General features: G+C 35.6%; 1 protein-coding gene across 2 annotated transcripts; it reads left to right on the top strand.

Moving 5' to 3' along the window:
- The first annotated feature begins 95 nt into the window (after positions 1-95).
- LOC121981250 (T-complex protein 1 subunit theta-like) lies at positions 96-15115 on the top strand. 2 transcript variants are annotated; one of them, XM_042533678.1, is made up of 13 exons: positions 96-363; positions 801-1063; positions 1155-1301; positions 1378-1539; positions 5618-5695; positions 7899-8032; positions 8615-8687; positions 8757-8834; positions 8930-9052; positions 9180-9274; positions 13675-13884; positions 14703-14760; positions 14861-15115. In XM_042533678.1, exons 1-13 carry the CDS (start codon positions 216-218, stop codon positions 14924-14926), a joined length of 1635 nt encoding a protein of 544 aa, XP_042389612.1. In that variant the 5' UTR covers positions 96-215; the 3' UTR covers positions 14927-15115. The 2 variants fall into 2 exon arrangements, with proteins under 2 accessions (XP_042389612.1, XP_042389613.1); XM_042533679.1 differs by lacking the exons at positions 13675-13884; positions 14703-14760; positions 14861-15115 and adding an exon at positions 12176-12459.
- Positions 15116-15460: the final 345 nt, after the last annotated feature.

Here is a 15460-nt window from a genome sequence, read left to right as displayed (position 1 = left end):
CGAGTCGCTTGGTCGACTTTACCCACACGTGCAACGCACGCTCGCGTCGGCCGTGCGGTTCAAGTGAACCTAGGGTTTTGGGTGGTTTTGCTGAAAGGTTTCAGTTGGATCGTCTCCTTTTCTTCTAGAGGCTTCGAGGCCGAGATCTCGACTCGTTCTCGCTTCTTCTCCTTTCTTCTTGGTTGTCTCTCGTCGTTCGTCCAGGGTTTGGCGAGATGTCGTTCGGGTTGCCGGCTTATGGCATTCAAGCGATGCTCAAGGAAGGGCACAAGCACCTCTCTGGTCTCGATGAGGCCGTGCTCAAGAACATCGACGCATGCAAGCAGCTCTCTGACATTACACGCACCTCGCTCGGCCCCAACGGTTTGTCTATCCAAAGATCTTTCTTTTGAGCTCAAAGTGCCGATCTCATTTATTAACCCCAGTTATCTATAAGAATGTCGGTTACGCATTGTTGTTTCAGTCTCAAAATCATATCCAAGTGGTCATTTTGTAGGTGAACTGCTTCTTATTGAATTATCTTAGATAGATAAATTGCCTTGGGGTTCCATTCTGGTTCATGAAGATGCCAAATAGGCCGTGCGCATCTGTTTGGCCTTACATCCTTGCCTTTTTCGTCCTCTTAAGTTAACTTGTCACATTACAAACTGTATATAGATGTTTAGCTTTCTTTTTTGTTCGTTTTTGGGATTACGAATTGTTGATCTCATTCACGAAGGCTATAATATGATTGAACTTCACATAACTTTGATTTCTTATCCGAGTTCAGCTAATGCTCTTTTGATTATGGTACTTGTTAGGTATGAACAAAATGGTTATCAACCATCTGGATAAGCTTTTTGTGACAAATGATGCTGCCACTATAGTGGATGAGCTTGAGGTGCAGCATCCAGCTGCAAAAATTTTGGTGCTAGCTGGAAAGGCCCAACAGGAGGAGATTGGTGATGGAGCTAATCTAACCATATCATTTGCAGGAGAGCTTCTTCAGAATGCAGAGGAACTGATTAGGATGGGTTTGCACCCTAGTGACATAATAAGCGGTTATACAAAAGCCGTAAATAAGGTTATTTCTGTCTTGAACTAAACACTGTTTAGTTTTAAATGCACAGATTTAAGGCCAGCTTAATTTATACTTCTCTCATCTTTATGATTAGACAGTTGCAATTTTGGATGAACTGGTGGAGAAAGGATCAGAAACCATGGATGTTAGGAATAAAGATGAAGTCTTTAACAGAATGAGAGCTTCTGTTGCAAGCAAGCAATTTGGACAAGAAGATGTTCTATGCCCTCTCATTGCTGATGTGAGGATTTCAGTGCTTCACCCATTCAATTATTGGTTTTGTTCTGACAATTGGTTTACTGTGCTATCACATGCAGGCGTGCATCCAAGTTTGCCCAAAGAATCCAGCAAACTTTAATGTTGACAATGTTCGAGTTGCCAAACTACTTGGAGGTGGTTTGCACAATTCATTAGTTGTACGTGGTATGGTCTTGAAGGGTGACACTGTTGGTACAATTAAGCGGGTTGAGAAAGCAAAGGTACTATCTATAATGGTTCTTAGATGTGCTTTCTTATTGGTGTTGAAATTTGACATTTTAGATGGCTGTGCTGGTGTAGACCCAAACTCGACAAAGAGTTACTATCCTAATGTGTTGCAACAAAAATAACCAGTGGAAGTGTATATACTTTGGAATATTAGTGATCTTTTCCCACCTTACTGATCCTTTTAGGTGACTTGTATGTTCTTCTGTTTCTTTTATTAAGTTATTACTATCTTTTCAAAATCTGTCATGGTTGTTGATGTTGGATGGGTGAGGAAGGAGGAAAATAGTTGATGTTACACTATGTATCCCTATCACATCAAGGGAACAATTTTTTTCTTAGGACAAATCCATCAAGAGGAGAGAAAGGGGGGTAACTATGAAGGAATCCAAAAGAATTGAGAAAGAATCATCAAGAAGAGAGAAAAAAGGATATAGAATCCACCTTCAAAAGGATTGAGAAGGACTCTACCTTATTTAGGAAACATGAAGAAACACATCTTCAAAAGAATAAGTTAATTCATTCATTTGAACTATCCTATTTACAATGAGACCTTTATAGATTATAGACAAACTTAGAAACATAGGAAGTAAGAAAAAGTGAAAATTCTCTAACATAAGTTGTGTCCTGAACCTAAGTATCTATTCCATACAATACAGTTTCTCAAGTATCAAACAAACATACTTATATATATGCACATATTGGATTTCATATGATGATTCTTTCTTGTGGGTGACTATCAGTGTTCTAAATGGCATCCCGCCAGGCGTCAACTGCATCGCCTCAGGCAAAGGTGGTGCTTTAGGTGGTAACTCACCTTCTTCTGCCATCGTTGCGCCTGGAACCACTGCTGCTGCCGCTGTTTCACTACAGCAACGCGTCCAAACGCGTTGCGGCCCTGTGACGAGTCTGGATGTGTTGTGCCCTGGATGCATCATTTGTGCTTGAAGATGGGCCCGAAAGCGTCACCTGAGCCCCACGACGGGCCCGGATGCATCGCCTGACCAAAACAGGGTGCGTGGTTTAATTAAACTTTAGGTTAATAATTTTAATCAACTCCTAGCTATGATTGAGATAATTTAAATAGACTTAATTAAAGTCTAATAAAATTATCCTATTAATTATATATATATATATATATATATATATATATATATATATATATATTATTTTATTTTATTTTTGAATATTTAGATTAAATTTTTTATATTTAATTAATATATTTTATTAAAAGTAAATATAATAATAATAATGACTATTTATAATATTATATTATAAAAAATAGTAAAAAAATTCAACCGTCTACGCACGGCCTCGGTAGCCGAGGCAGTAGGCTTGCCACCGCCTACCGCCATTTACAATACAGAAGTTCTGCATGATTATTTCTTTCCATAATATATATAACATTAGTTCTGCAATTAATTGCAATACAGAAGGATGTCCAAACGAATATATTATCATTGAAGTTCAATTGAGTTGAGCCAGGATGTTTTGCATTTCGATTATAAAAGTGACTGTCACTTGATGCTTGATTTCTAGAATAGTGAAATGGATTACCTTCTCTTTCTTTAACACTTTGATATTCATGCTCCAAAACATGATGAACAACCTGTCCCAAGGTTTCCACATGTGCAAGACATTCTCGGAGAAGCTAAATTACCTTCTTAGTTTCTCCATCTCTACCTCACACGAATCACGTTTTGGTGGGAAGGATAGGGTTGGTCTAAGACATCTAGCTATCCCAACTTAGGCTATGATGCAAAATTAATTAAGGACGAGGAAAGAAAAGTTGTTGAAAAGATAGTAGTTGATGCTACACTAGATAACCAAACCATGTGAGAGAATAGCATTCTTTTTATAAGAATCCAATAAGAAGAGAGGAAGGGAGATAATTACCAAGGATCCATCTTCAAAAAGAATTGACAAGGAAACCAGTTTATTCAAGAGACATGAAGCTATCCATCTTAAAACAAAAAGAGTAAGATAATTCATATTTATTTTTTTTTAAATTAAAAAAATTTACATAATTTCACTTTTATAGACTAAACAAACTTAAAAAGAAAGAAAAAGAGTAAATTCCTTAATAAAAATTGTGCTTGCAAAGTTGCAATCCAAGTATCCATGTCACCATAATAAAAACTTTCAAGTACTAATATAAACATATTTTGACTGTCATTAAGTAAGCTTGAGTGTGCTATTTGAAGGGTTGCTCTGATTATCGCATCAACCCTTATGATTGGATTGATCAAAGAACAAGCAATCTAAAGGGTCCAGTGTTGTATAGTTGGAAAATTTAGAACTCAAATTGTTAGCTCCTAATCAGTTGCCATTAATTTATGAAAATGTTGTCCTTGTTATGAATTTTGGATTAATGTGTTACGAAAACACATGATTGTGTTCCTGCTCTAATTCGTTGTTGGGAAAACAGAATCATACTGATCTGTTTTGGTTTCAAATTCTTATAACAAACAAGTTATAGGCTAGCTCATCTTATTCGGATGGGAGAAGATGCTAGTAGTAACTCTAAATCAGTTCCTATATCAATATGCAATATAACGGATAGAGAGACACACCAAATCCGGTTTGGTGGTAGGGCTACATTCCAAGAACTAAACTTACAAATGTATACAGTATTATTATAGTTAACTAAACCAACGTAATATATTACCATGTACAGCTTTCATAGTAATGCCCCACATCAAACATTAGAAGCAATTCAAGAGAAACATTTAATTAGGGCATATTGGAAGATCTTGGACCTTGTATTTCATGTCAACAGATGATTACATCCAAGTTGGTGGTTATTTCAGAAATGTTTTCTGTGACGTACTGGACTGTAGGATTGCATAGCAGATACAGTCCCAGTGATTCATCTCACATGGGAACAGAATCAGTTTGGGATTGAATCAAATCAAATTCCAGGCAAATGTTAGATTGAACAGGTAGAACTGGTTTCATGAATTTAGTCTATCCTTGAAAGAAGTATAGTTATTGTATCAGGCTTTCTATTTCACAATTGATCTTACCAAGTCATTCCTTGGTAGTGTTGTGGATCTTACAAATTTGGTATAAGAAAACAATCTTTCGTGCAATCAATTTTTTTCCTACGCAGACAAGTTCTCTTCCTACTTGTTAGTTTGCCAGCATGGCATTCAGATATACAAGTAATTTTCCATATTTTTTTAAAGAATTATACATCTAATCAAAAGCAATTTTATGGTATAAAGTCTTCTTCTTCAAACAATTGCAAATGTGATTGTCTTCTTTAAATATTAATTATTGATCTCTAAGTTTTCACCTTTGAACAATGAAATCGTGAAATTTGCACTTGTAATAAATAATAATGCTAACTGTTTTCAGAATTTATCAGTAGTTTAGTTAAAGTAACTTAAGATTTTTCCCATGGAGTCAAAGATCTTTCACCATTCACGTAGATAGTAGTCTTGACAGTCTTTTTCTCAAAAATCTGTCATTTCACAAATAAAAACTAAAAAAACAATGGATTTAAGTTCAGGCAGTGGCATGTATATTATGCTACAGTGAGGAAAGCAAGAATGGAAAATTAGGATAGTCATTTTTCCCTGTGAAAGAAAGGCTAGCGACAGTGAAAGAGAGATGAGCCATCTCCTCAAAAGAAAGGGGGTGTTGCAGCATTGCACTTGCAATTCAAGGACAACCTATTAATTGGAAAAAGATTTGGCTGCTTGAAGTTAGAGCTGGAACATAATACAAAGCTATTGAGGATAGTAAACCTAGGTCTGATCCGTATTTTGAATTGGTTAAAAATTCATGTACCTCCATATTTGAGATAGTAAAATGAACCCAGATCTGTTGAGGATCAGATAGGGATCATATGATTTGGTTGGAAGAATTCTACAGTAGACTGTACTTTGAGATGCATGTGTTTCCTGTGGGTGGGTATCTTTTGGGAAATTCCTGCCCATGGAATATAGAGGATTTATTTCTCTGAAAAATGTTAAGACTCACCACCATCCTTACTTCTTTTTCTATTTGACAATTTGTTTGCTTGTCTATACTCATAATCTAATGGCTAATGCACTTCCCTTTTGATAGATTGCTGTATTCGCTGGTGGTATTGATACGTCAGCAACTGAGACAAAGGGAACTGTTCTTATTCACACTGCAGAACAGGTACTAAATCTGTTACCTAAAAATTCATGTGTGTATGGCTCTTTCTCTATTCCTTCTTTCATTTTTGGTTTGGGCAGTATAATAAGTTTTGGGTGTGATTAATTGTTTTGATTTTTTTTCCTGTTTATGTCTAAAGAAATTTCTGATAGTTTGTAACTTTCTTGTTCACCATAGCTAATGTAGGTTAGTTAAATATGTTGCAGCTAATTAAAAAAATTACAGATGTTGAGTGGGATATGAAAGTTACAGGAAATAAAATAATGCTACCATTTGCATAAAATATAGTACAAGAGCTGATAGGTTAAGTTGTTATAGAAGTCTTTTAGTAAATGATAATATATTTTAGCAAATACTCTTTATTAGCCCCTTATAAAACTCCCGTTTCAATTAAATCCAACTGACATGGAATAACAACAGTATGTGATTGTTGATAATATGAGTAATTTAATTTATAAATTATATTGTTTATTATTTTTATTGTGTTATTATGCTATTTCATAAGCCAATATGGTATCTTATTATGATCGAACATCATTGTAATCTTTATATCAAATTATTTAATTTTTCTAACAGTTTCTTATTTTGCCATTCATACAAATCTGATAGGTTGATACTTTAGATTTTCTTTAACCAAATGGTCTTGATGCTTGCACTTATTTTGACAACCACGCTATCTGCTAAGCCTACCAACATAGATGGTACATTCATGGGATGCACTGATTCTGGTTCCTTTGTGTAACTACTCTCTTTGCACAAATTTGGTCAAGTATATGGAGTGATACATAGATTGACTTAAAAATTATAGGCCTTATGATGCAGTCATAACTCATTGTTTTTAGAATTTTTTGGATGGTTACTCATTTATGCCCAATGTACAATTCAATTTCCCAATTGTGAGGATTAGACAAAGGGTTGAATACTTTTATAATTTGCAGGTTGGAGTTTGTTGCACAATATGCATCATATTTATTTGTTTACTTGCTCACGGTATTTCTCATTTCTGTATATATGAATATGTCAGAACATTCCAATAAGCCAGCCAAGACTCACTAACAAAAAAAACTCAACATCAGTTAGCCAAATCCACCTCATCCCACTTCCCAAGTCCAAAACTATAACTTAAAGCCCATTATCATTACTTCTCTAATGTTTTTTTTGTGTGTACACGTGCGCATTTGTACTTGGGGACATGAACCTTGCATCTAGGGTTGAGCAATCGGTTAAAACCGAACCGATTAAACCGATAACTGAACAAACCGAACTTGTTTTGAGCCGACTGAACCGACCAAATTTTTCAAAAAAAAAACGAACCGACCGAACCAATAAAACATCGATTAATTTGGCTTTTGACCGAAATAATCGAATTTTTTGATCCGGAATCTATTGCAATCAATTCCGGCATCACCAATCAATAAAACATCGGTTAATTTGGCTTTTGACCGAAATAATCGAATTTTTTAATCCGGAATCGATTGCAATCGATTCCGGCATCACCAATCAACTGGGAATTAGTTTATCGCGAGGAATCATGAAGGAACTAGCCCCAATCAATTGGGAAATGTCCCCAATCGATTGTGACATCCCCAATCGTTCCCCAATCGATTGGGGAATGTGGGTTTGTCGCAATACTCAGTGAAGGAACTGACACCAATCAATTGGGCTGCATGGGTTCAACTTATAATATCAGTTTAACCGAATTCCAATTTTCAAAACCGAAACCGAACCGATTAAACCGATATAACCGATATTTGAAGGGAAAAAAATGAATTTCTGAATTAACCGAACCAAACTTTTAATTTTGGTTGGTTTGGTCGGTTTATTCGGTTTAACCGAACTTTTGCTCACCCCTACTTTCATCAGCAAAAGAGCTGTCTATCACCTTCTAAACAGTGAATTATTTCATTCTGTACTCAAATCTTCCATTGCATTAGTCGTGTTTTAGGATCTTTGCTCATGTCCTGCTGTATACTACTCCATATTACTTCAATGAAACCTATGAAATTTATCATTTGTCTTCAACTGTGGAGGTGAGACAACTGGTTGGATTTTTGGTGATATTTAGATTCTAGTAGTATTGACACTATTACATTTCTAGACTTCTATGCATCAAACTGCTTGGAGGATGTGCTTTAGTGCTAGCAATGTGTGCTCTGGGGATAATATGCTTATATCTATTGTGATGCAAATAATCTTTAATTTGCAGCTAGAAAATTATGCTAAAACTGAAGAAGCTAAAGTTGAGGAGCTTGTCAAAGCTGTTGTTGATTCTGGGGCAAAGGTGGTTGTCAGTGGTGCAGCTGTTGGAGATATGGCATTGCACTTTTGTGAACGCTACAAGTAATTAGTTTGTTTCCTTAACGCTAGCAGTACCTCTTGTTTTACATTTGGTTGATTTTTACTAGTCTTCTTGGAGGGAATTTTGTTATGGAGGGAACTAGGATGTGAAGTTGATGCGTAATGTAAAATTGTTTATGTTTTTTCAAAGTTTTTATTAATTCAATATTGAAATGATTATTTTGGCCTGTCCTTCTAGCGTAGTTACCATGTAGATATTTTGTTTAGTTTCTTATCAGTAATATTTTAGGTTGTGTCACATTGTACCTTTATCTAGAAATCTTCCAAGGATTGCCATATATGCATTTGATATCCTATGCATACCACCAGACTTTAGAAACCTATGCTGAATTTGTTTCTAAGATTTTCAATGAACATGAGACTTTCACATAAATTAGGTTTAGCCTTGAGATTTCTTGGAAGAAGAGGCCTGCAAGTTGGATATGCGAAACCAAAGCATAGATTTAAGTTGTGTTTTTTGAGCACATACATGAACTTATTCCCACAACCATGTAAAAATGGGTAAATAATGATGCAATAGATACAATCTAATTTTGCTTTAATTTTTTACTTTTAAAATTTCAGACTTATGGTTCTAAAGATCAGCTCTAAGTTCGAACTGCGAAGATTTTGCCGGACAACTGGTGCTGTGGCGCTTGTGAGTTGATTTTGAGTGCACTTTTCTTGGAAAAAAGGCTTCATAATTTAACAAATTTTTTTGTCACAGCTCAAACTCAGCCAGCCAAATCCTGATGAACTGGGATATGCTGATTCCATTTCCGTGGAAGAAATTGGTGGTGCCCGGGTATTTTTCTTTTTTTTTCTTTGTACTGATTTATGTTTATTTTTTCTTTTTTGGCGCATGCTTCTTAAGTTGCATGCTCACTTTCTTTTGGACAGGTAACCTTAGTGAAGAATGAACAAGGTGGGAACTCAGTCTCTACAGTGGTCCTACGAGGTAGTACTGATAGTATACTAGATGACCTTGAGAGGGCTGTTGATGATGGTGTTAATACCTATAAGGTGAGCCACCATGAAGTTATCCTTGGAATATGTTGTCTAACAGTAGGGTCTCTGATTACTGTCACAGGTATCTGAATGTTTCACATGACTGAACAATTTTCTATTTATTGTTTCCATCATTGATCAGGCAATGTGCAGAGATAGTCGCATTCTTCCTGGCGCTGCTGCAACTGAGATAGAGTTGGCCAGAAGGCTGAAGGATTTTGCATTGAAAGAAACTGAGTAATTTTTCCTTTCTGATTTAATCATGACTTCTTGACTCACAGATTTTCAACTCTTGCAACTAATCTGTGTGTATTTAAGTATCATAGTCTAAGATAAAAAAAAAGTCTTATATTTTTGATTCTAGAAAGGCTTCATTGGATCTGATCAGACCATATGTATATCTCACATTTGTTTTGATCCATTGTAAGGAAACCATTGTTAAGAACTTGGTGAAAAATATTACTAGATGACTAAATGGAATATTGTTTTATTGATGTGCTCACAATGAGCATAGGCAGTACCTAGGCTTGTAAGAGGCACCGACTCAGGGTATTTATATTATCTGCCATAGAACTTGTTCCAATATGCATGCTTTCAAATATCCATCCCTGATATTTTGGAATTATAGTGCTATTTCATGCTTTGGTTGAGCTAAGTGAAAAAAAAGTTTCATCCTTAGCTGTCACTATGTGATTGAATAAAAAATGTTGTGTTTAGATGTTTTAGTTTCTTGTGTAAGGTCTACTCTAAGGTTGATAGTTGTATGTAGTTAATAGTTTAGTTCACAATAAGCATTTTACATTAGGTCTAATGGTGTCCTTGTTTAGTGTAATTCATCTCTTGACTTTATCTGAGAGCAATTAAAATCACGGTCTAAGATCTTGTTCTGTTATGGTCTGCATGGGCGAAATATTTCTCTCCGTCCGCCAACTGACACATGGAACAACACAATACTAGATGCTGAACCTGCTGTCCAATTTGATGAAGGTTGAGCTCTAGATTCCCCTTTTCCACCACTCATGTCATCCACAAGGCTTCGACAATGAATCAACTCTTCCCTATGTTCAGTGCTGCTTATGTGCATAACTATATTATGGCCCTTGTTACCCTTGGAAACCAGTAAGTCATGTTATCCTTTTCCTGCCACCTGCATATATCAAGATTTAAATGAAGCAAAAGGTGATTTCGCTCACCCTGAGCGCCCCTCATTGCCGGCCTCACAGTGAGATGAAGGACGGTAAATCACGGTACTGAGCAACCTCTTAGGTGGGAGGACATTTAATCCTGGGAACGATCTCCAAAATCGACCCTTGCCCAACCACCCGAGTACCAACTCGGCTACACCTATGGGGGCACATATATCAATATTTAAAATTTGACTAGGATGTTGGCATGAAGCTTGTAATCCTGTAATCTCCTACATAAATCCTGTCGTGCCTCCTCTCAATCAGAGAACTAGACCAAGTTGTTGGCTTGCAAGGTTGTAAACAAAGTCCTACATTGAAAACACATGGAAAATATCATGAGTTTATAAGTGAAAGATATCTCCATTGGTATAAGACCTTTTGGGTAGAGCTCAAAAATAAAACCATGAGGGCTTAGGTCTAAAGTGGACAATATTATACCATTGTGGAGATATCTAAATTTCTTTTGGTCCTAACAATTGGTATCAGAGTCTGGACTGCTAGAAGGTCTAACCGCTGTGCACAAGAATTATGGTCTAATTGAGTTATGTGAGCAGAATATTAACCTCGAACAAAGGAAGTGAGGGCTCTCGTGTCCGGATCAAGAGGACCATACACTAGGCAGGAAGTCTTAGTTGCGGCTAGGCAAGGAAGTCCTAGTGGATCGAGGGGCAAGAGGACATGGTGGGTCAAGGATCAGACGTGGGAAGCCTGTGATCCTTCATTTGAAAAGGGGGGGGGGGGGATTGTTGGGTTGCAAGGTTGCAAACAAAGTCCTATATTGAAAATACATGGAAAAGATCATGAGTTTATAAGGGAAATATATCTCCATTGGTACAAGACCTTTTGGGTAGAGCGTAAAATCAAAACCATGAGGGCTTATGCCAAAAGTGGACAATATTATACCATTGTGGAGATATTTAAATTCCTTTTGGTCCTGACACAAGTCAAGGTTCAAATGGGTCCCTTCTCATTTCTTAAGAAAAAAAAAAGAAATAAAAAAAAAAGTTGCTAGATTTTAAGGATTAAAAAAAAAGGAGATGACAGTAATTTAAAATGCAAATTGTTAAGTGCCCACTTTCCTCTTTTTTTACTTCAGTGTTGCTTCATTCGTCGAATGTTACCTGCATAGATAAGGTGAGATAGATGATTGGTACACATCTCCTTCCTTTCTCGGAGTAAAATGACCTGAAATATAGTCTTCCCTGTCTCTCTTCTAAGCTTAGAATAGGCGTTGAAACTTTAGTCTCAATTTTGTTTGCTATTATTCTTTTTGTGCATTGGAATTTACTACAATTTGCTAGAAATGGGGTTATGGAGAGATATTTTTTTATCAATCAGATAGTCTCATGCTAAGAGTTGAAACATGTTCCGATTTATTGGGGTGAAATGTAACGGTACTTTGGTGTTAATGAATGCAAGGATTAACATTTTGATGCTGAAAATTTCTGTCTGGTTATGATAAGTATGATTCATATTGACACACAAATGTACCGACTTAGCAGATCTGCTTCTCTAACTAGCCTTTTCTTTTCTCCAGGGAAATTTTTATTTTGGAACATGTTGCACCTTACCTACAACATCATCCATGAAATGTATATTTAGTTTATTGTGTCATTTATTTATTCCAATAAATACATAAGGAACTAAAATATAACATTCTTGTAGAATTTTAGAATAGAAAAATTATTGTATTACATTCATCATGGAATAACAATTAAATGAGTGTATATGTCTTGATAAAACCTTGACTTAAAAATGCCAATGTGGAACTAAACTCACTACACCTATTAACCTAATACTCTTTAAATACTCTGGTTCAAGTTGGTGCATAAATACTCCCATGCATGCAATAGAGTGAAGGAAAGAAAGCACTTGAGTGTCCTAAGTATGGATAGAATAGCTCAACCCTTTGCTAAAACTAGCAAACTGAGAACATGTCTTTTTTGTTCAGGTCCTCACTAGAGATGAAAATGATAGCTCAAAATCTCGAACCTTTGCCAGAAATAGAAAATTGAGAATATGATGTTCTCTATTTAAGTTTTCACTGGCTCCACTGGTGCAAGTGCAAAGCAAAAGGAAGATTGGAGAACTAGACATAAGGAGAAGTGGCAATTTAAGGAAAGGACCAGAGATGGAGGTTCTTCTGTGCTCAACATAATACCAGATTGATTCAACATTAATTATATTTTCACTTCTTTGGTATTATGTTTCACTTCTCAATAATTCTCTTTCTTAATCAATGATCCAACAACAATGATATTTCTACTCTCTTCTTTGGTATTATGTTTAGCTTCTCAATAATTAGAAGTCTCTTTTAGGATAGTATTTGTTATGCGTAGAGGGTACTAATCTTTCAAGTTTGTCAAACTTGGTACAGGCCAAGACATATATTTGTATTGCTCAATGCAATGCTGGTCCTAGGTTGTCACGGGTGAGATATGTACAGTGGTGCCAATTTGGTTTCTCCGTCCTCTTTTGAGAAAAATTCACATCACCCATATTGAGTGAAACTACCATAAATTAATTTCATGAATATATGACAGTACCAACCAGTACTGTTAGTAGTCAGAAGTAACTCTAGTATCTTGTTGGTATCATCTGACTTGAAATATGTAGGAAGGACATCAAATTAAGTTACTTTTGTAGTTTAATGCATAGGTAGAAGAAATGATATTAGACCTATAGGACTGATACTCAGTGTTTGGGTTAATTATTTAACACATGTTGTGGTTGTTTTAACCATGCATATGTTTGTTTTGAGTAGATCTTGTATGTTTTTTCAATCCAAATGAATTTTGAAGTTGGGTTCAACATGTTCAGGAAAACTGAGTTCCTTTGAGAGTCCTATCTATAAGAGAAAAGGGAGAGCTGTACACTGAACTTTTTGCTGGATGGTTGTTATGAATTGCAGAACCAGGGAGGCTTGAAGTTGTTTTAGAGTGTAAACAAACAAACATACGAGGATGGACACACTGGCAAATTGGGAGTCAATAGCCCAACGATACTGAAATTTCTACTGCTATCAGTATGAAGTGTTGTAGGAGGGCTAGGTTATTAATTTGACCAGCAATGCTGAAATTCCGGCTTTTATCAGTTTATAGTCTTGTAGGAGTCAGCCTTATAGATCTGTGTCCTACACAAAAATTATGATGAATTTAGCTAGTTAAATGATCAAGATATTAACCAGGACTTTACAGTGTCTGTAATTTATAATTAGTCCTTTATCACAGGTGCCATGCTTCATTTTGTAATTACCAATCTAGAGTCAGTACTTGATGAATGCCCTAAGACTTATTTGTTTTTTTAATTCCTATATATATATATTCAAGTGTGTGTTTTTGTTGTTTAATCATCAATTGGTGTTAATTGACACTGCTAATGGACTTTGGGAACTATCTACCTTAGACATTCAACTTAACCAATTTTACTTTCTTTGTTTCACAATTGCAGCTTGGATCAATATGCAATTGCAAAATTTGCTGAGAGTTTTGAAATGGTGCCTAAAATCCTTGCTGAAAATGCTGGACTCAATGCAATGGAGATAATTTCTTCCTTGTATGCTGAGCATGCTAGTGGAAATTCATGTGTCGGCATCGACCTAGAAGAAGGGGTCTGCAAAGATGTCTCAACCATGAATATTTGGGACATATATGTGACTAAGTCAGTCCATCTTCCAATTCCTCTGCTTCATAATAAATTAAATATTTGCAATTGAAACTTAAGGCTCATCTTCCTTTTTCTATCTTTTTGTTTTTTTTTGTTGGTTTTTTGCACATGCTAATTCAGTTGTTTAATCCTATCATTGTAATTCATCTATGGCTTCTGCTGCTTTCTTTTTGTTTTGTTTCCTGTTGTGAAGAAGGGTAGGCAGAGAGGCTCTTGAAATTAATATAATGAGCATGGCAGTATTAGTTTCTAAAGGATTTGTTAAATTCCTGGAAATGTGAATTTAGTGATTAAGCTAGTTGTGCATGCTTCATACATAATTGAAATCAGCCCAGCTGTTTATTTCTCTTAGATATTTGGACAGGCAAATACGGAGGACAGATTGTTTTGTAAGTTTGAGAAATTGGATAACATGACTGTTCTCACATTCATAACTCTGTTTATTACATAAATTTGAAGTTTCCGTAATATTGCATCAATGAATGGCTCTCAAGTTCACTTCAGAAAACATAGAAGAATTGTTACATAATTTAGGTTATAGATGTATGTTTTGAGTCTTATATATGGATAAATGCTAAATTCATTTGATAATTTAGAGTAGATAACTCCTCTTGGATGAGATTATAGAAATGTTGGATTTGATACCTTTAGCGAAATTGGGGTTGTAAATATTTAGGAAATCTTTGTGTTACACACGGCAAAGTGACAACAAAAGAAAATGGAACATGGATGCTTTTGGTTTCACTTTTCTCTTGGAATTTTGTCTACTGCAGTCTCCCTAACTACATTCCTTCCCTGGAACATTGTGGCAGATATTTTGCTCTTAAGTATGCTGCTGATGCTGCCTGTACTGTTCTCCGTGTTGATCAAGTGAGTCACATATCATTCTTCCTGTTGAAGCCACATGTGTGATTCATTTTCGGTTTCCCGAATTTCTCATATCTTTGGCATTAAAATCTCAATTGTGCAGATAATAATGTCGAAACCAGCAGGTGGGCCAAGGAGAGATCAACAACCCGGCATGGATGAGGATTAACTTTTCTAATAAGTATCACATGGTACCTGACCAAAAAAATAGAATATTATGGTTATCTATTGTTTTGTGCGTGAAATCGCCGTGAAGGTTTTGTTGATACATTGGAAATCCCCTGATGTTCTTTGTTTAAACGAGTACTATTCAGGTTTATGAGTTCAAAGTTAAGATTTGCAGGGTTAGGGTGATAAATAATTTTGCATGTGTTGGAAAGCCGATTATCACGTATGTCTTGAGAATTCTCTTTGTTGGATTATCTGCCAAAAATATGAACATATGTATCTCAATCGTGTTTAGTTAAAAACAATTGATGCGAAGAGAACCATACTTTTGATATGGATGAATGAAATATAATGGAATAAAAAACTGTATATTTTTTTTTTACGAACATATGTATCTTGGATTTGATATGCATAAATGAAAACGAACGGAATAATAAAAATTGTGAATAAAATCAAATGTAATATAATGGAGTGAAATAGTTAGAGGAATGACTTTATTTATGTCCATCTAAAATATAAATTATATGGCTTATTT

The sequence above is a fragment of the Zingiber officinale genome, chromosome 5A (genome assembly GCF_018446385.1).
Source record: "Zingiber officinale cultivar Zhangliang chromosome 5A, Zo_v1.1, whole genome shotgun sequence".
NCBI lineage: Eukaryota > Viridiplantae > Streptophyta > Magnoliopsida > Zingiberales > Zingiberaceae > Zingiber > Zingiber officinale.
This window is presented reverse-complemented; position numbering and strand designations above follow the sequence as displayed.

What these genes read in the sequence shown, in the direction of transcription:
- LOC121981250 (XM_042533678.1), top strand. Translation starts at nt 216, where the DNA reads ATGTCGTTCGGGTTGCCGGCTTATGGCATTCAAGCGATGCTCAAGGAA. An exon ending in TTATTCACACTGCAGAACAG is followed by an intron (nt 5,696 to 7,898) that starts GTACTAAATCTG and finishes TTTAATTTGCAG; the next exon opens with CTAGAAAATTATGCTAAAAC. An exon ending in AAGAAATTGGTGGTGCCCGG is followed by an intron (nt 8,835 to 8,929) that starts GTATTTTTCTTT and finishes TCTTTTGGACAG; the next exon opens with GTAACCTTAGTGAAGAATGA.